Source organism: Schistocerca cancellata, chromosome 7 (assembly GCF_023864275.1).
Source record: "Schistocerca cancellata isolate TAMUIC-IGC-003103 chromosome 7, iqSchCanc2.1, whole genome shotgun sequence".
Taxonomy (NCBI): Eukaryota; Metazoa; Arthropoda; class Insecta; order Orthoptera; family Acrididae; genus Schistocerca; species Schistocerca cancellata.
The window spans coordinates 556651868-556673158 of NC_064632.1; the positions used below are offsets into that span (position 1 = coordinate 556651868).

The 21291-nt window shown below is 43.2% G+C and overlaps 1 protein-coding gene across 1 annotated transcript in view; it reads left to right on the forward strand.

Annotated features, from left to right (window-relative positions):
* Positions 1-21291, forward strand: part of LOC126092900 (ankyrin-3) — a 345337-nt gene that overhangs the window by 142309 nt on the left and 181737 nt on the right. Inside the window, exon 13 of the mRNA XM_049908630.1 lies at positions 4350-4547. Within this exon, the coding sequence (XP_049764587.1) occupies positions 4350-4547 (198 nt within the window). The remainder of the gene's footprint in view (positions 1-4349; positions 4548-21291) is intronic.

Consider the following 21291-nt stretch of genomic DNA (forward strand, 5'->3'; position numbering starts at 1 on the left):
AACATGGCATGCTATCTGTAGTATAAGTATCCTTAGATAATACCTGTAACCGAAACTTACATCTGAACTGTGGCACTAGAAAGACATATATTCAGGCAAATAACTGTAGCATATGTCAACTTTGACTTTCGCAGTTGGTTAAGAGCCTTGTTAATTCGTCTCTTTATTGTGGTCTGCAGTCCGAAGACTGGTTTGCTGCAGATCCCTACACTAGTCTATCTTGTGCAGATATTTTCGTCTCTGCATACTGTCCAGGTTAGCTGGCTTACTCCTATTAAGCTTTTTTTTCTGCACAACTCTATGCAGTACCATCTCATTAGTTACCTGGTCCACCCATCTAATCTGCAGCGTTGTCCTATCACCACACTTTGATAGCTTGTACTTCTACTTGTCAGTACTGTTTTATTGTTCACGCTTCACTTCCGTACGAGACTACATTCCAGGCAAATATCCTCACAACAGGCTTCCTAGCATCTAAATTTATATTCTACGTTAACCAGCTTATCATTTCCAGAAACGCTTTCCATGCTACTGCCAGTCTGCATTTCACATCCTCTCTAGTGTGGCTATCGTAACTTATTTTGTTGGCTGAATGACAAAATTCGTCAAATACTTTTAGTATTTCACTTATAATGTAATTTGTCTCGGCATCGTCTTATTTAATTCTATTAAATTCAATTACCCTAGGTTCACATTTGTTAATTTTCGTGCTGCGACCACTTCTTAAGTCACTATCCACTCCCTTCAACTCTTCTTCCAAGCCCTTTGCAGTCTCTAACAGAATTTCAGCGGCATCGCCACACCTCGAAGTTCTTATTTCTTCGCCCTGAACTGTGAAGAAATTGATGTTACCAGCATAGGCTGCTTTTAGTGAATGATGACATGTTCTGTCTGTCACATGTTGTTGTTGTCGTCCGAAGACTGGTTTGAGGCAGCTCCCCTTGCTGCTCTATCTTGTGCAAGCCTCTTCATATCCGAGTAACTACTGAAACCTACATCCTTTTGAATCTGCGTACTGTATTCGTCTCCTGGTCCCCCTCTACCATTTTTGCCCTCCGCACTTCCACTAAATTCGTGATCTCTTGATACCTCAGAATGTATCCTATCAACTGGTCCTTTCTTCTAGTCAGGTTGCGCCACATTTATTTTCTCATCGGTTCTATTCAGACCTTCTCATTAGTTATGTGATCCACCTACCCAATGTTCCCCATTCTTCTGTGATAACACATTTCAAAAGCTTCTATTCGCTTTTTGTCTAAACTGTTTATCGCCCGTTTGTCACTTCCATACGTGGCTACACTCCATACAAGTATTTTCAAAAAAGATTTCCTATCACTTAAATCTGTATTCTATGTTAACAAATTTATCTTCTTCAGAATCGCTTTTCTTGTCATTGACAGTCTACATTTTATATCCTCTCTACTTCGCCCATCAGTTATTTCGCTGCCCAAATAGCAAAACTCACCTACTACTTCAAATATCTCATTTCCTAATCTAATTCCCTCAGCATCGCCTCATTTAATTCGACTGCATTCAGTTATCCTTGTTTTGCTTTTTTTGATATTCCTCTTATATACTCTTTTCAAGATACCGTCCATCCCGTCAGCTGCTCTTCCAACTCCTTTATTTCCTCTTACGGAATTACAATGTCATCGGCAAACCTCAAAGTTTTTTTTCCTTCCCCCTGAAATTAAATTTCTACTTCAAATTTATCTTCTGTATCCTTTACTGCTTGCTCAATGTAGACACTGAATAACGTCGGGGATACACTACATACAACCCCAGCTGCTCCCTTCTCAACCATTGCTTCCTTTCTATGTTCCTCGACTCTTATAATTGCCGTCTGGTTTCTGTACAAGTTGTAAATAGCTTTTCACTCCCTGCATTTTACCCCTACCACCTTCAGAATTTCAAAGAGAGTATTCGAGCCAACATTGTAAAAAGCTTTATCTAAGTCTACAAATACTATAAACGTATGTTTTCCTTTTCTTAACCTATCTTCTAAGATAGATCGTAGTAGGAGAGTTCTTCTTACATTTCTCCGGAATACAATCTTCCCCGAGATTAGCTTTTATCAGTTTTTCCATTGTTCTGTAAAGAATACGTGTTAGTATATTGCAACTGTGATTTATTAAACCGATAGCTCGCTAATTTTCACATATGTTAGCATCCGCTTTCTTTGGAATTGGATACCCTTTGCAAATGACCTTTAAATCGTTTTGTAAATTTCTCCTTGGTCTTCTGACCATCATCATCCTCTTGCAACGCAAAGTCGATTTATTAATTTTAATTTGGCCGGCTGGTCACGTTTTCACAGCGCTTGGCACGGTGAGTTAGTGACACACAGCAGGGAGAGGTAGCAACGGTAGAACTTACACGAGATGCGTTTGAAAAGTCCGTGCAAAAATAAAAATACTTACGTATTTGGGATAAACCTTTTTCATTTTTCGACATAGTCTCCTTTTAGACTTATACACTTCGTCCAACGCTGATCTAATAGGAATTGTCGAAGTCTGCAAAATAGCTATTAGTTGCTGCAATCACCTCCTCGTTTGAATAAAATGTTTCTCCCGCCAGCCATTTCTTCAAATTGGGGAACAAATAGGAGTCCGAGGGAGCCGAGTCTGGAGAATAGGGGGGATGTGAAACGAGTTGGAATCCTATTTCCATTAATTTTGTGACCACAACTGCTGAGATGTGTGCTGGTAGATTGTCGTGATGGGAAAGGACTTTTTTGCGGTCCAATCGCCGGGCTTTTCTTGCAGCTCGGTTTTCAAAGGGTCCAAAAACGATGAATAATATGCACCTGTAATAGTTTTACCCTTTTCCAGATAGTTGATGATGGTTATCCCTTGCGAATTCCTAAAGGCAGTCGCCATAGCCTTTCCGGCCGAAGGAATGGTCTTTGCCTTTTTTGGTGCAGATTCTCCCTTGGTAACCAATTGTTTAGATTGTTGTTTGGTCTCAGGAGTATACTAATGCACCCATGTTTCATCCGCAGTGACGAAACGGCGCTTTAAGTCCTGCGGATTCTTCCTGAACAGCTGCAAACCATCCTTGCAACACTACACACGATTCCGATTTTGGTCAAGCGTGAGCAATCGTGGAACCCATCTTGCAGATAACTTTCTCCTGTCCAAATGTTTATGCAAAGTATTATGTACCCATTCATTCGAAATGCCCACAGCACTAGCAATCTCACGCACTTTAATTCTTCTGTCATCCATCACCCCATCATGGATTTTATCAATGATTTCTGGAGTCGTAACCTCCACAGGGCGTCCAGAACGTTCAGCATCACTTTTGCCGATATGGCCTCTCCGAAAATTTTGAAACCACTTATAAACTGTTCTAGTCAAAGGTGCAGAGTCACCGTAATGTTTATCAAGCTTCTCTTTAGTCTCCTGAGCCGTTTTACCTTTCATAAAGTAATGTTTAATCATCACACGAAATTCTTTTTCATCCATTAGTTTGACAATCACTCGACTTCCTTGTTTCACACGAATGCCAAACACAAAGAAATAGACCAATATGGCTGAAACTTGGTGTGCGTTCTTTCCAAAGGTGCTACTAACTAAACATGACCTCGATACGCGCCGTTGGTGTCATCTCTTGGACTTTGCAGGGACTTTTCAAACGCCCCTCGTATAAAGAGTCTTCATAATACTCGTCTTTTATTCTCCTTCTTTGTTGTAGATTGTAGGCTCGTATTCCATTCTCAAATGCAACTTCGTACACTGGTCTACAGGTTGCTCGACTTCATTTTCTGTTTTTAAATAATAGCATGAACACTGGTGGACTTACTGTTGTTGCATAGATATATTTTCAGTCATTTCACTTCATAATACAAATCAGCATCAACCACAATGTTAGCACAACACACGCAACTTTTATTTCACCTTCCCATTTCAAACTCGAACTGCGAATTGCCCAAGGATAAAGATTTACTTCTAAGAAAATGTAGCAAAGAAAATACTATCATATATCGATCTATCTGTGCAAAATCATGTTTGAAATATACAGTTGAAAAATAAAGTACAAATAATTGTTTCTCTCTGCTTATATTTTTAAGAAGTCTTTAATCATCATGGTAATTACATTAAGTGCTTACGTATATGTTGACGTCTATACAGTTTCGTTTAAGTATGTGGTAGCGGATTTCTTGGTTTTGAATCTTCAACTTGAGAATCGGTCATTTTTTATGATCCATAATCGGTTAGTACATGTATCTCACCATAATCAGTTTTATTACAGTGTAGTTGCACATTTTTTTATTATTATTATTTGGCGTTCTGCGCACGTGAGTCGGCTGCGTGCTGTGTTGTGACGGGAAGTGGCGCGCCTTGCAGGGCTACAACCCGCTGCACCTGGCGTGCTTCGGCGGCCACATCACGGTGGTGGGGCTGCTGGTGAGCCGCGCCGCCGACCTGCTGCAGAGCGGCGACAAGCACGGCAAGACGGGGCTCCACATCGCCGCCATGCACGGCCACTTCCAGATGTGCGAGGTGCTGCTGGGCCAGGGCGCGGAGATCAACGCGCCCGACAAGGTAGGGGAGCGCCTGCAGCCCGGCTGCACGGGGGACAAACACTCGTCAGCTAGGAGCACGTCGCATTGAGCAAACAAGCAGAATGTGGTAATTAACGACCTGCAATGAAAACTGCACACGTGCTAGCTATAATTTAGTGAATACATTATTTCATTATAGTAATATTATGACCTTTGCATTTTCTGCCCCCTTACTTACAAACATCGTAGTGTAGACCTCTTCAACTTTTGTAGTCCTGTCTTCCTCAGTTGCGTGTAATATTACGGTATATTGATAATTTTTATTGATGGACCGTATGACAGCAACTGAATAAAACACAATTTTAGTGCCATACGCGTTTCGCCTTTATTTTCTGCAAGGCATCATCAGTGACAGATTGCGTGGACAATTTCTTACAGGCATTAAAACAAGCGTTCAGTGCATAGTGCTGTGGAATGTGGAAAAAAACAGCAAATTGGCGTTCATAAGAAGAAGAACAACACCAAAAATGCAACAGGAGCGTAATATGTAAGAAATTGTCCACGCAACCTGCCACTGATGATGCCTTGCAGAAAATAAAGGCGAAACGCGTATGGCACTAAAATTGTGTTTTATTCAGTTGCTGTCAGACGGTCCATAAGTAAAAATTATCAATATACCGTAATCGTAGTGTAGCTTTTATGGAATGAACTGCACGTTTCTAGACGTTGGATGGTAAGTGTTTAACGAAGAGTAATGAGTCTCGATAGAATAACTGCAAAGCTATAAACTGAGGTGACAAGTCGTGGGATAGTGATATACACATATACTGATCGCGGTCGTATGGGTTACACAAGGCATAAAAGAGCCACGAATTGCCGAAGCTCCCATTTGTACTCAGGCGATTCGTTTGAAAAGGTATCCGACGTGATTAAGGTCGCACGACGGCATTAAACACACTTTGAACGCGGAATGGTAGTTGGAGATAAGCGCATGGGACATTCCATTTCGGAAATCGTTAAGGGATTCAATATTCGGTGATCTACAGTGTCAAGAGTACGCCGAGAATACCAAATTTCAAGTATTACCTCTCAGCAAGAAAAACGCAGTGGCCGACGGTCTTCACTTAACGACCGAGAACAGCGGCGATTGCGTGGACTTTTCAGTGCTAACAGCAACTCTACGGGAAATGACCGCAGACGTCAAGATGGGACGTACGATGAACGTATCCGTTAGGACAGTGTGGCGAAATTTGGCGTTAATGGGCTGTGGCAGCAGACGACCGGCGCGAGTGTCTTTGCTAACAGCACGTCGCCGCCTGCGGTGGCTCTCCTGCGCTCGTGACGATATCGGCTGGACCAAAGACGACTGCGAAACAGAGGCCTGATCAGGTAAATCCCGATATCAGTTGCTAAGAGATGGTGATAGGGTTCGAGTGTGGCGCAGACTCGACGAAGCTACAGACCCAACTTTTCAACAGGGCACTGTGCAAGTTGGTGGTGGCTCCATGGTGGCGGCTCCATGGTGGCGTGGGCTGTGTTTACATGGAATGGTTCAAATGGCTCTGAGCACTATGGGACTTAACATCTTTGATCATCAGTCCCCTAGCACTTTTTTTTTTTTTTTTGGTCATCAGTCTACTGACTGGTTTGATGCGGCCCGCCACGAATTCCTTTCCTGTGCTAACCTCTTCATCTCAGAGTAGCACTTGCAACCTACGTCCTCAATTATTTGCTTGACGTATTCCAATCTCTGTCTTCCTCTACAGTTTTTGCCCTCTACAGCTCCCTCTAGCACCATGCAAGTCATTCCCTCATGTCTTAGCAGATGTCCTATCATCCTGTCCCTTCTCCTTATCAGTGTTTTCCACATATTCCTTTCCTCTCCGATTCTGCGTAGAACCTCCTCATTCCTTACCTTATCAGTCCACCTAATTTTCAACATTCGTCTATAGCACCACATCTCAAATGCTTCGATTCTCTTCTGTTCCGGTTTTCCCACAGTCCATGTTTCACTAGCATACAATGCTGTACTCCAGACGTACATCCTCAGAAATTTCTTCCTCAAATTAAGGCCGGTATTTGATATTAGTAGACTTCTCTTGGCCAGAAATGCCTTTTTTGCCATAGCGAGTCTGCTTTTGATGTCCTCCTTGCTCTGTCCGTCATTGGTTATTTTACTGCCTAGGTAGCAGAATTCCTTAACTTCACTGACTTCGTGACCATCAATCCTGATGTTAAGTTTTTCGCTGTTCTCATTTCTACTACTTCTCATTACTTTCGTCTTTCTCCGATTTACTCTCAAACCATACTGTGTACTCATTAGACTGTTCATTCCGTTCAGCAGATCATTTAATTCTTCTTCACTTTCACTCAGGATAGCAATGTCATCAGCGAATCGTATCATTGATATCCTTTCACCTTGTATTTTAATTCCACTCCTAAACCTTTCTTTTATTTCCATCATTGCTTCCTTGATGTACAGATTGAAGAGTAGGGGCGAAAGGCTACAGCCTTGTCTTACACCCTTCTTAATACGAGCACTTCGTTCTTGATCGTCCACTCTTATTATTCCCTCTTGGTTGTTGTACATATTGTATATGACCCGTCTCTCCCTATAGCTTACCCCTACCTTTTTCAGAATCTCGAACAGCTTGGACCATTTTATATTGTCGAACGCTTTTTCCAGGTCGACAAATCCTATGAAAGTGTCTTGATTTTTCTTTAGCCTTGCTTCCATTATTAGCCGTAACGTCAGCATTGCCTCTCTCGTCCTTTTACTTTTCCTAAAGCCAAACTGATCGTCACCTAGAACTTAGAACTACTTAAACCTAACTAACCTAAGGACATCACACAACACCCAGTCATCACGAGGCAGAGAAAACCCCTGACCCCTCCGGGAATCGAACCCGGGAACGCGGGCGCGGGAAGCGAGAACGTTACCGCACGACCACGAGATGCGGACTTACATGGAATGGACTCGGTCCTCTGGTTAAACTGAACCGATCATTGACCAGAAATGGTTATGTTCGGCTACTTGGAGACTATTTGCAGCTATTCATGAACTCCATGTTTCCGAACAACGATGGAATTTTTATGGACGACAGTGCGCGATGTCACCAGGCCGCAATTGTCCTGGACTGATTTTAAGGATATTTTGGCCAATTCGAGCCAATGATTTAGCAACCCACATCGCGCTACATGAATATTATCGGATATTTGTGGTACGTAATCGCGAGATCAGTTCTTACACTAAATCCTGCACCAGCGACACTTCCGCAATTATGGACGGCTACAGAGGCAGCATGGCTCAGTATATCTGCAGGGGACTTTCAACAACTAGCTGAGTCCATGCCACGTTGGGTTGCTACACTATGCTGGGAAAAAGAAGGTCCGACACGATACTGGGAGGTGGCACTTCTATGCAAGTGCATGACCTCAGTGCCCGGGGTTGTCCAGGTGTATATTTATTCCAATCTTCTATTAGTCCATCCTCTCCCTCTCTCTGTCCTCCTGTTCCACTCTCTCTCTGTCCATCTCCTCCTCACTTTCTCAACCCATTTTCTTCTCCACCTCTCTCTGCCCATCTTACACTCCCACTCTGTCTCTCTACACGTCTCCTCCTCTACCCTTTCAAACACACCTCCCACCCTCTGTCCATCTCCTCCTGGCCCTCGCTTTGTCTATTCCTTCCTCCCCCTTCCTCTCAATCTTCTCCTCCCTTCTTCGTCCATATCTTCTCCCTGTCTCCGTCCATCTCATGTTACCCTATCCCTCTATTCATATCCTCTTCCTCCTCCCTCTCTCTTTCTACTTCCTTCTCACCCTTCCCTCTGTGTGTCTCCTCCTCTTCCCTTTGTCTGTCCATCTTCTCCTCCAACATCTCTCTCCACCTCCACCTCTCCTCTCTCTTTATCTTCTCCTCCCCCTCTCTCTGGTCGCCTTCTCCTCCCGCCCTTCTCAACCTTCTCTGTCCATCACCCCCAACCGAAGTAGGTGGTTGGGGGTCTTATCCCCACACTATTTATTTCATGATAGTAATATATGTAAAAAGTTTAGATGAAATCGATGCAGGGGTTTAGAACGAGATTTGTATCCGCGGTTTAACCCATGTGCACACATCCCACATATATTTAACATATTTTACCCGTATTTCCATGCATATTTCACCTGTTTCTCTAGCGAATTTCACCCAGCAGTTTCTTTTTCACACATTTCATTGTTTGTGACGTCTGATCTCCCGAACTATGTGTCGTAAAATGATATAATTTTACAAGTACATTCTGCGGCATACGTGAAATCTGTCTGTAACATGTTTCGGGAACAGAGTTAGTCCTAAAGAAGTAATAAATTAAAACATTAAGCATCAAGCGGTAGTTTTTGAAGCGTTTCAGTATTCATGACGTCATATCTCACGAACTAAGGCCCGCCGCTGTGGACGAGCGGTTCTAGGCGCTTCAGTGTGGAACCGCGCGACCGCTACGGTCGCAGGTTGGAATCCTGCCTCGGGTATGGATGTGTATGATGTCCTTAGGTTAGTTAGGTTTAAGTAGTTATAAGTTCTAGGAGACTGATGACCTCAGATGTTAAGTCCCATAGCGCTCAGAGCCATTTGAACCATTTGAACGTCATGAACTATGTCTCGTACAATGATACAGTTTTGCAGGTACGTTCAGTGTTATAAGTGACTACTGTCTGCAAAATGTGTCCCGAATTGAGTTAGCAGTAAAGTAGGGCCCAATGTTGAAGCGCATGGGATCGTGAGGGCAGGCATATTCATCCTTGAGGTTCCAGTCCTTCACACCTCACCACCGCAAGGGAGTACAGCCCCATTGTTCATCAAGCACATCGTAATCCATTCACGCCTTCGCCTGGCATCCGAGAACAAGTATTAGACTGCCTGAAACATTCTGTCTCTTCCTGGAGCATTGGTTGGAAACTGGCAGCAACTGGAATAGGGGAATTGCCGTCCCATCCGTAGGCTGCCGTTAACACCACAACACAAATGGTTGTATCTGGAGTGGTGCCGTGATCTGGAAGCATGGACTGCTAATGAATGGCGTCATATTGTGTTCAGCAACGAATCGTCGGTTCTTTACTACCCCAGATGACCGTCGTCGGTGTATATGGCAGAGACATGGGAGAGAGGTCCGATGCTTGCATTGTTTTGGAGAGGCTGGAGGCGTGATGATATGGGGAGCCCTCTGGTATGATTGGAAATCACGGTTAGCAGCGATTGAGGGAACTCTGTCGCCGTAAGATACGCCACAGACATCCTGTGTCCTCATTCGGCAGTCTTGTGATGCCAGTTTTCAACAGGACAATGGTCGTCTACACATGCGACGTCTCTCTATGAAATGTGTGTGCGATGTCGAGTTATTCTCACGGCTAGCAAGATTCCCACATCTGTTCGCGATACAACATGTGTGGAACCAGGTCCGACATCAACTCTGCCCCACTGCCAGTGTCTAGGATATCTCATGGCAGTGACAATATTTGTGGTCTCAGGAGAGGATACAAGGGCTTAATGACAGCCTCCCCAACCGAATCACTGCTTACATCCAGGCCAGAGGGGGCTCAGCGTCGTAGTGATAAGTGGTCTCATACTGCCAAGTTCTGTATAAATTTGACTCGAGTTTGTAATCACTGCAGTGACATCACACACACTCTCAACACATCAAGTTTCATTTCGTTTCTTCTTCCCCTTCTGGATGCTTCACTTTTTGTTAGATGGAGTATTTACATCACTCGAACGTCAACAAGGTTGAAGAATTTACTGTCTTCGACACAGAGTTATGTGCGATCTTGTGGGCACTGGAGCAGATGAGACGTTCTTCCAGTGTTAAATCCCTTGTCTGTTCCGATTCTCTGAGAGCCCTCTACTCTCTCCATCGTTTGTACCCAGCATATAGGGTCATCAAGAATATCCAGGATGCTGTCCTCCATCTACAACTGCTAGGGAAGGATGTCTCTTTCTGCTGGGTATCAGGGCACATAGGTATTGCGGGAACAAAAGTGCTCATCTAGCAGCCAAGAAGGCGCGTCGTGACCCTCATTTCTTTCATTGTGCCATCCCCCTGCATGCTGTTGCCTTGCTGTTGAGGTACTAAGTAATGCGCCGATGGGAAGACTAGTGGCTGGTAGTGACTGACAATAAGCTCCGTGCAGCAAAGCCCACAACGCGGCCGTGGCGTACTTCCCTCCAGCCACGTAGAAGGGAAGAGGTCTTCCTTACTCGCCTTCGCATAGACCACAGCTCTATGACGCACGGGTTCTTGCTCAGGCGAGAGGACCCTCAATGTGTTGTGCATGTGAAGTGCAGGTAACTGTGGGCCACGTTTTACTGGACTGTGTTTTATTTTCCAACTAGCCTCTATTTTAAGTAGCGTTCAAACAAATGTCATTCGAGTTTTAAAGTTTTGTGAGTTTTCCAACATTTTAACAAGATTTTAACGAGTTTTTTTATGTGCTAACAGGGTAACTGGCTCATCCAAGTTTTTTTTTAGTGGTCAGCCAGTCACATTTCCCTGAGCTTTTTTTCTAGTTCTTCTGTGTTTTGTTTCCTCTGTGTTTTACTTTCATGTATAGCTGGCTACTTTCCCTCTTTCTATTTTATTTTAGCGGGTATGAGATACAGTAACTGTGTGGTCATTTCGAGTGCGCGAGTGTGCAACAATTTTGGAGTTTATCTCCACATCCGCTTTTTTTTTTTTTTTTTTAAATGTAAGGGCGTTGATGATCTCGCCGTTGAAGGTCCATCAGTTCCACACACACACACACACACACACACACACACACACACACAGACACACACACACACACACACACATAGATACACAACAAAGCACAATTACACTGTGACATAATTACATTCAACAAAATGCTTCTACAATGGCACATATTATTCGCCACAGTGCCCACACGACACTCTGCCACACCCCTGCCGTGCTCCTTCTTCTATGCGGCAGACAGTACGACACTCCCTCTACACTCCTACCTACACACCAGGAGGCCAGGCCCTCGGTGATCCATGGCAGCGCTGGGGTAGGTTTCAGTGGGACCTCTGACTGCACTACAAAAAGTACTCCACATCTTAAATCTTTGTTTCCTTCAAGGCATGTAAGTCGGCCGTGAAACAATGACTTCGACAACAGACGCTTTGCTTTTTCACACAGTGCCTCCCTGGAGTAGAAGAATATGTGCACAGGGAACAACACATACAGCGGAAAATCATGTAGAATACAGGGCCTGCACTAATTTCATAGTATGACTGTGCCCTGTACAATTTCTCATCACTAGATATTTTACTATGAGTATCATTATTTTAATATTTTTAATTTAATAAACCTACAACTACACGTACACTCTGCAAACGTACATGAAGCGCATGGCAGAGCGTCCTTTCCACTGCACCAGTTATTCGAGCTTCTTCCCGTTCCAAACACGTATGGAGTGCGGGAAGAAAGACTCTTTAAATGCCCCTGTGTGCGCTGTAATTCACCTCTCATTTCCCTCACATTCGCTATGGCAGAAATACGTAAGGAGTTGTATTATGTCCCTAACTTCATCATTCTTGAAACCTCGTAAGTGGATTTTGTAAGAATAAATGGGACCCATCTTCAAACGTTCAGTTTCTTCATCAATTCTATGACCGTTCGTGTTGCCCATCTCCGTTTACATTCAGTATCCCCTGTAAGTTGTATCTAGTACGAGTCCCACGCACTGGTGCAATATTTCGGGATGTGTTTAAAAATGCTTCAAATGGCTCTGAGCACTATGGGACTTAACATCTGAGTTCATCAGTCCCCTAGAACTTAGAACTACTTAAACCTAACTAACCTAAGGACATCACACACATCCATGCCCGAGGCAGGATTCGAACCTGCGAACGTAGCGGTCGCGCGGTTCCGGACTGAAGCGCCTAGAACCGCTCGGTCAAAGCGGCCGCCGATCAATGATCAAGTGGGCGAGACCTGCTCTTCTGTCTTCCGAGTAGCGCTTCTGTCGTTTGTCGTCGGGTCAGTGGCGGATTGTACTCGGACGGCAGCTGGCCGAGGCGAGGCCGATACCTTGACCCTCAGCGCCGCCCGTGGCACAGGAGGAACTCGCGCAGGTGGCGAGTCTCTGTGGCACTTATTCTTGGGAATAAGCTAATATCGTTAATAAGAAATCACAGTAAGGAACATATATATTGAGAGGCCAATGTCAAAATACCCAGACTCGTGAACAGGGGTCGACAATAGGTTCGTGAACTTACACCACTTATTGCTCGAACTGCACGTTCCTGAGCCAAAAATATCCTTTTAGAATGGGAAGAGTTACTCCAAAATATAATACCATACGACATAAGAGAATGAAAATAAGCAAAGCAGACTAATTTTCGTGTCGAAAGATCACTCACTTCAATACCGTTCCAATAGTAAAAATGGCAGCATTAAGTCTTTGAACAAGATCCTGAACGTGGACTTTCCACGAGAGCGTACTATCTATCTGAACACCTAGAAATTTGAACTGTTCAGTTTCACTAATCATATGCTCATTCTGTGAAATTAAAACGTCAGGTTTTGTTGAATTGTGTGTTATAAACTGTAAAAACTGAGTCTTACTGTGATTTAACGTTAGTATATTTTCTACAAGCAATGAACTTAGGTCATGTACTGCACTATTTGAAACCGAGCCAATGTTGCGCACGACATACTTTACTACCAACATAGTGTCATCAGCAAACAGAAATATTTTACAGTTACCGGTAATACTAGAGGGCATATCATTTCCAACACTGATCCCTGGTGCAACCCACCCCCCCACCCCCCCCAACCACTTGAGTGCCCCACTCAGACCCCACATCACAGCCATTATCAATATTGTGAATTATGACCTTTTGCCGTCTGTTGCTAAAGTAAGAGGTGAACCAGTTGTGAGCAACTCCCCATATTCCGTAATGGTGCAATGGTCCCCATATTCCGTAATGGTCTTTTGCACCTGTGATGCTTTTGCCCTGGCTGTGTTTTGTTCGGGCGACACAGCAGAACCTAAGACTGTTACCTACTTTACGTACAACTGAGCCTGTGTGATCGTTCCATTTCATACCCTCACAAATGTATGAATTGACCGATTCCAAAATTGTAGTCAAAGCAGTTCTTCTTTCTTCTCCTTCTTTATCGTCGCCTTGTCCCACGTCACGTAGGGTCAGCGTTGCTCTTCTGGATACTTCTCCTCCATAGTACTCTATCCATTGCCTCTTCCTTCTTCGATCCTTTCTCCCTAAGGCCCCCAGATATCTTATCCTTTCACCTCATCTTCGGTCTTCCTCTACTTCTCGCTCCTTCAATCTTTATATCTTCAACTCTGTTTCCGATATACTCTTCCCCTTTTCCCTGTAAGTGTCCGTACCACCTTAGTCTGCTCTCTTGTATCTTTTTCCTCATGGGTCTCACTTTCACAGCTCCTCTAACAAATTCATTTCTAACCCTGTCCTTCCTTGTTACCGCACACATGCACCTCAGCATCCTCATTTCCTCCACTACCATCTTCCTCTCCTGGGCTACTGTGATTGGCCATGTCTCTGGTCCGTATATCATAGCAGGCCTTACCACCGACTTGTACACTTTCCCTTTCAACCCAGTGCTCACCTTCTTATCACACAACACTCGACTCATTTTCCTCCAGTTGTTCCAACCGCAGTTTATTCGGTGTTGTATCTCGCTTTCCAGTCCTCCAGTCCCAGGTATTTAAATCTGCAGACCGATTTCAGCTCATCATCCTGGATCTTGCAACACCTCATCTGCACATCCTTCACTGCTAAATATTCTGACTTTGTCCCGCTAATTTTCATCCCTCTTTCTTCTAGTGCCTTCCTCCAATCCGCCAGCTTTTCCTCAAGGCTGTCGATGCTCTGCTCACAAAGAACCACTTCATCCGCAAACATGATATTCCACGGTGCTTCCTTCTTCACATCTGTCACTAGCGCATTCATAATCAGGTCAAAGAGGTAGGGACTAAGCGCAGACACTTGATGTAACCATAATTTTACTGTAAACTCCTTTGTCATGCCCACACTAGTTCTCACTTGTGTCATTGCTCCTCTGTACATTTCCTTCACTACCCTCACATACTTCTCTGGAACGCAGTGCTCTCTCATGCTTCACCATATTTCGTCCCTTGGGACTCTGTCATATGCTCTGTCATTTGTAGTCAGAATTCAATAAAATATTTTGTGTTTACATGTCTTGTCAGTTCGAATAAAACACTCGAGCCTTCGATCTCTGACCCTGCCGTCATCAGGAGAAAAAAAGCCACTGACAGCCGGGGATGGCACGGCGTTCCTCTAATACAGGCCCAAAAGGAGCGCCTGGAACCAGCCAGAGAGGGCCGAAACGACACGTGAGCAGGAAGGTGAAGTGGGCAGCTCGACCCGGCGCAGGACTAGCGACGTGAGGTGGAGCGAGTGGCCGGTGCCACGCCTGAAACTGCCGCTCCCGTCTTTACTTCGGACTTTGGATATCGCATATGTAGTAACTAAAAGGCCTGGCCAGACAGAATGCGGCCTGGCCGTCCGGCCTGTGGCCTTGAGCCGCAGCCGGCAGGCCGCACTGTTGAATCGCTCGTTACTGTACGGCGGCGGTCACACAGAGTGCGGCTTTGACGCACCGGCATACGGCCTGCCGCACCGGCCGCCGCCGGGTTGTCACAGATTACAGATTCTCCGCAAGCCGGAGCGGCTGCTTGCCTCTGTTGGCGCACTCAACCGCTCTGCTGTCACACTGGAAGCAGCGGCGTGAGGCGGTTTTTGTCTTGCAGCTCGTAGTGCACGCATCATGGACACAGAAAGACTTCCAGAGGAGGTGAGAGAATACAACTTCTTGTCTGATACACGCGATTTGGAGGTAGAATACTTTTGCCCTCGATATACTCTTGATAGAAAGCTGAATTCTCAGTAATAGTGTTGTCACTGTGACGTCCATAACTTCCAATATCAATTACTGTAAACTCCGTAGTATGGATCAACGATCGCCAGGAGAACTAGCTAAAAGAACTGTTCGTAACAGAAGAACTGGGATCCACTATCCTTCGGGCATTTTAACCTGATAGGCTTTTTAACCTGATATGCTTCCAAGGCAGTTCGGAAACCCCCAAAGTTCTAGAAATCCTCCTTCAGATTTCTTCCACATCTCTGTTGTAGGAGTATGTAAATGCTTGGGCTGTAGAACAGTCCATATTGCCTGGCACACTTATTTTGACAATATCTGAGACTGTTGAACGTCCTAACCGAAAAGAAAAAGCTATGGTCTGGTGACTGTCGCCTGTAGTGAAGTATCTGGAAAAGATTAAAATCTGTTATTCCGATAGAACGAATGGATAAGTTAACGACCAAAGATATGTTTAAATTCAATGACAGTGGTATGAATACAATGGAAGAAAACAATCTATCAAGTAGAAAGTTCTCTCTAGCGGGACATACGGAACTAGATGTTACTATGTTTTGCTGTATTCGTAAACACTGCAAATAAATTTATCACTCCACTCGTAACTACGTTGTGGGATAGCACTTCCTCCCGCCGAACCTTCCATATGATATAGCAAAACTGAAATGGAACAATTTATATGACTTCTGTTTGAACCACAAAGAGGTCACAAACGGTAAAACTTACCGCAAACAAATGGTTAGCCTGTGCCTTGTATCAATTGGCTTTCTCCAGTTCGTTGTGCACTTCTCGGTGCTACCTTTTTATCAGGCGATGCATTTCCTCGAAACATTCTCGCGACATACGAAAATATTTGAAGAACCTATCTTCGTCAGACTCTTAGATCAGTACACAGACGGTGGTATTCTCCTAAGCTTTCTCTCTTGCTATTAATGTCGTGCACCCAACATCTCTTCGTGGTGCCATTTCGTATCGCTAGTGCGAGCTACTCATTTCTGCAATAAATAATAATAATAATAATAATAATAATAATAAACTCGCACAAAGATAACGCGTCCCGTGTGAAGATTCCAAATCGTCTAACGCCAAGACAATCGCGCTACGCATGCAAGCTTAATAATGGGGTTCGGCCCCTTCCTCAGTGTACACAGCTGACGCACCAAGAGTCGCTGCGGCCGGCCGGCCGTTGCCTGTGTGGCGTCCCTGGCCGCTGACGGGTCCGGCCCACCGCTGCGCCGTCCGTCGCAGCGGCAGGCCGGATTCTGTCTGGCCAGGCCTTAACTGCGTAATAACAAGTGAGAGTGATTAATCATTAGTATGGTGTGTGTGTGTGTGTGTGTGTGTGTGTGTGTGTGTGTGTGTCCGTCCTTGTTGTTGTTATTGGGGTCTTCAGTCCGAGGACTGTTTTGAGGCAGTTCTCCATACTACTCTACCCTGTGCAAACCTCTAACTACGGCAACCTACATCCTCCTGAATCTGCTTACCGTTACTGCGTAAAGTCAGCGTCGGCACGCCAGTCGGGAACGACAGGGAAGAGGAACCTGTGAGAATAGGTTAGCCAATCGCACGCTGGCCGACCTCCCTTCCAGGACGACAACGCGACAGCAGCGGCCCCTACCCGAAGAGGGCATAAACGCCGCGCCCGACTGGTGGCGGCCCACTTCGATAGCAGCGTCAACTTTAGCCACTTCGTTAGGAATCTCTGTGTGACACAGGCTTGTGTTTCTCTATTCTGAAGAAGACTGATTATATTGTGTGTCGCCCTTTGCTTGCGACACATATCAAAGATAAGTATTGTAATTGCCTTATTGTAATAAAACTCATTAATACGAGTTGTCTGATTGTTTGTCTAGCGAGCCGAGTATGCAGGATTGCTAGACACAAGACTTACTTAGACTTCCAGTCTATATTTTATACCCTTTGTATTTCAATCATCATCATTTATTTTGCCGCCCAAATAACAAAACTCATCTATTTCCTCTGCATTACCTGATTTAATTACACTACATACCATTATCCTTGTTTTGCATTTGTTGCTGTTATTTATTTATTTATTTATTTACACATCAAGTTCCGCAGGATCAGACTGAGGAGCAAATCTCCAAGGTCATGGAACGTGTCAGTACATGAAATCACAAAATAAAAGTAATGACAAACAAAAATTAATGTTTATGAACCCGAAAAAAGTCAGTTCATAAGTTTAAGTAAACGCAGTCAACAATAGAACAAGAAACAGCTTAATTTTTGAAGAAACTTCTCGACAGAATAGGAGGAGCGACCAATCAGAAAACTCTTCAGTTTCGATTTGAAAGCGCGTGGATTCCTGCTAAGATTTTTGAATTCGAGTGGTAACTTACTGAAAATGAATGCAGCAGTATACTGCACACCTTTCTGCGCAAGAGTTGAGGTAGTGCGATCCAAATGCAGGTTTGACTTCTGCCGAGTATCAACTGAGTGAAAGCTGTTTATTCTTGGGAATAAGCTAATATCGTTAATAAGAAATCACAGTAAGGAACATATATATTGAGAGGCCAATGTCAAAATACCCAGACTCGTGAACAGGGGTCGACAAGAGGTTCGTGAACTTACACCACTTATTGCTCGAACCGCGCGTTCCTGAGCCAAAAATATCCTTTTAGAATGGGAAGAGTTACTCCAAAATATAATACCATACGGCATAAGAGAATGAAAATAAGCAAAGCAGACTAATTTTCGTGTCGAAAGATCACTCACTTCAATACCGTTCCAATAGTAAAAATGGCAGCATTAAATCTTTGAACAAGATCCTGAACGTGGACTTTCCACGAAAGCGTACTATCTATCTGAACTCCTAGAAATTTGAACTGTACAGTTTCACTAATCATATGCTCGTTCTGTGAAATTAAAACGTCAGGTTTTGTTGAATTGTGTGTTATAAATTGTAAAAACTGAGTCTTACTGTGATTTAACGTTAGTTTATTTTCTACAAGCAATGAACTTAGGTCATGTACTGCACTATTTGAAACCGAGCCAATGTTGCGTACGACATACTTTACTACCAACATAGTGTCATCAGCAAACAGTATTGTGAATTATGACCTTTTGCTGTCTGTTGCTAAAGTAAGAGGTGAACCAGTTGTGAGCAACTCCCCATATTCCGTAATGGTCCAAATTCTGGAGCAATATTTTGTGATCAACGCAATCAAATGCCTTAGTTAAATCAAAAAATATGCTTTGCGTTCGAAACCTTTTGTTTAACCCATTCAGTACCTCGCAGAGAAAAAAGAATATAGCATTTTCAGTTGTTAAACGACTTCTAAAGCCAAACTGTACATTTGACAGCAAATCGTGTGATATAAAATGATCAGCTATCCTTACATACACAGCCTTTTCAATTAACTTTAGCAAACACTGATGGCATAAAAATAGGTCTAAAATTATCTACATGTTCCCTTTCTCCATTTTTATAAAGCGGCTTTACTACTGAGTACTTCCATCGTTCAGGAAACTGGCCATTCCTAAAGGGAAAATTACAGATATGGCTAAATACAGAGCTAACACGTGCAGCACAGTACTTTAATATTCTGCTAGGCGTTTCATCATAACCATGACAGTCCCTAGTCTTTAGTGATATAATTATTACTCAATCTCCCTCTTGTCTGTATCACAGAGGAGTATTTCAGACATCAATCTCGGGGTGGCATTTGCCAAGAAAGTTATATGATTCCCTGTAGAAATTGAATTTTTATTTAATTCACTAGCAATGCTCAGAAAATGATTGTTAAATACTGTACATATATTTGATTTATCAGTAACAGAAATATTTTTACTGCGAACTCACTTTATATCGTCGACCTTGTGCTGCTTACCAGACACTTCCTTCACAACTGACCATATGGTTTTAATTTTATCCTGTGAATCAGCTATTCTATTTGCATACCACATATTCTTTGCCTTCCTAATAACATTTTTAAGCACCTTACAATACTGTTTGTAATGGGCTACTGTAGCTTGATTGTGACTACTTCTAACATTTCGATATAATTCCCGCTTTGTTCTACATGATATCCTTATCCCACTAGTCAGCCACCTGGGCTGTCTATTACTGCTAGTGGCCCGTTTAGAACGTTCTAATGGAAAGCAACTCTCAAAGAGCGTGAGAAATGTGTTAAGGAAAGCATTATATTTATCATCTGTGTTATCGTCACTATAAACATCGTACCACTCTTGTTCCTTGACAAGCTTTAAAAAGCTCTCTATTGCTGTTGGATTAACTTTCCTACATAACTTTTAATTAGATGTAACATTTGTTTGAGTGCTAAAGCCTTTTAGTGTTAAAATTTGTGCATCGTGGCCTGAAAGGCCATTTATCCTTTTACTAGCAGAATGCACATCTAGAATGAATATTGTCTATGGCTGTGCTAATGTTCCCCTGCACCCTATTTAGGAAAAAAGTCTGCATCGGATCATACGATTTTATGAGATCTACCAACATCCTTTTTCTTGCACCATTATATACAAAATTCATATTGAAGTCACCACATATTACTAATTTCTGGTACTTAATATTATATACTCCTTTCAAGGCACTCTCCATTCCATTCACCTGCTCTTTCAACTTCTTTGCTGTCTCTGGCAGAATTATAATGTCAGTGGCAAATATCAAAGTTTTCCTTTCTTCCACCTGAATTTTAATTTCTACCCCAAATTTTTATTTTGTTTCCTTTACTGCTTGTTCAATGTACAGATTGAATAACTTCGAGAGTAGGCTACAACCCTGTTTCACTCCCTTCTCAACCACTGCTTCCCTTTCATGCCCCTCAACTTCTACAACTGCCGTTTGCTTTTATAAGAGTTGTAAATAGCTTTTCGTTCCTTTTTTTACCTGCTGCCTTCAAAATTACAAAGAGAGTACTCCATTCAACATTTTCAAAAGTTTTCTCTAAGTCTACAAATGCTAGAAAAGTAGGTTTTCCTTTCCTCAATCTATGTTCTAAGATACGTCTTTGGGTCAGCATTGCCTCGCGTGTTCCTACACTACTTTTGAATTCAAACTGATCTTCCCCAAGTTTTGCTTCTGCCATTTTATCCATTCTTCTTCTGTAAAGAATTGATATTAGTATTTTGCAACCATTACTTATTAAACTGATGGTTCGGTATTTTTCGCACCTGTCAGCATCTGCTTTCTCTGGAATTGCAACTATTACATTCTTCTTCAAGTCTCAGGGTTTTTCGCCTGTTTCATACTTCTTGTACACCAAATGCATAAGTTTTGTCATGCCTGACTCTCCCAAGGCTATCATTAGTTCTCACGGAATGTCGTCAACGCTCCGGGCCTTGTTTCGACTTAGATCTTTCAGTGCTCTGTCAAATTCTTCTCGCGGCACCATACCTCCCATCTCATCTCCATCTATGTCCTCTTCCGTTTCTATAATATTGCCTTCAAGTTCATCTCCCTAGTATGGACCCTCTATATACTCCTTCCACCTTTCAGTTTTCCCTTTGTTGCTTAGGACTGGTTTTCCACTCGAGCTCTTGATATTCGCACAGCTCTTTCTCTTTTCTCCAAAAGCCTCTTTAATTTTCCTCTAGGCGATGTCTATCTTTTCCCTAATGAAATATGTTTCTAAATCTTTACATTTGTCTCCTAGCCACACCTCTTAGCCATTTTACACTTCCTGTCAGTCATATTTTTCTAGACCTTTGTATTCCCTTTAGCCTGCTTCATTTGCTGCACTTTTATGTTTTCTCCTTTCATCAATTAAACGTAATGTCTCTGTGTTATCCAAGGATTTCTGTTAGGCGTTGTCTTTTTAGGTGTTTTATCTTTCGATTCCCTCACTATTTCATCTCACAAATCTACCCATTTGTATTTCACTGTAT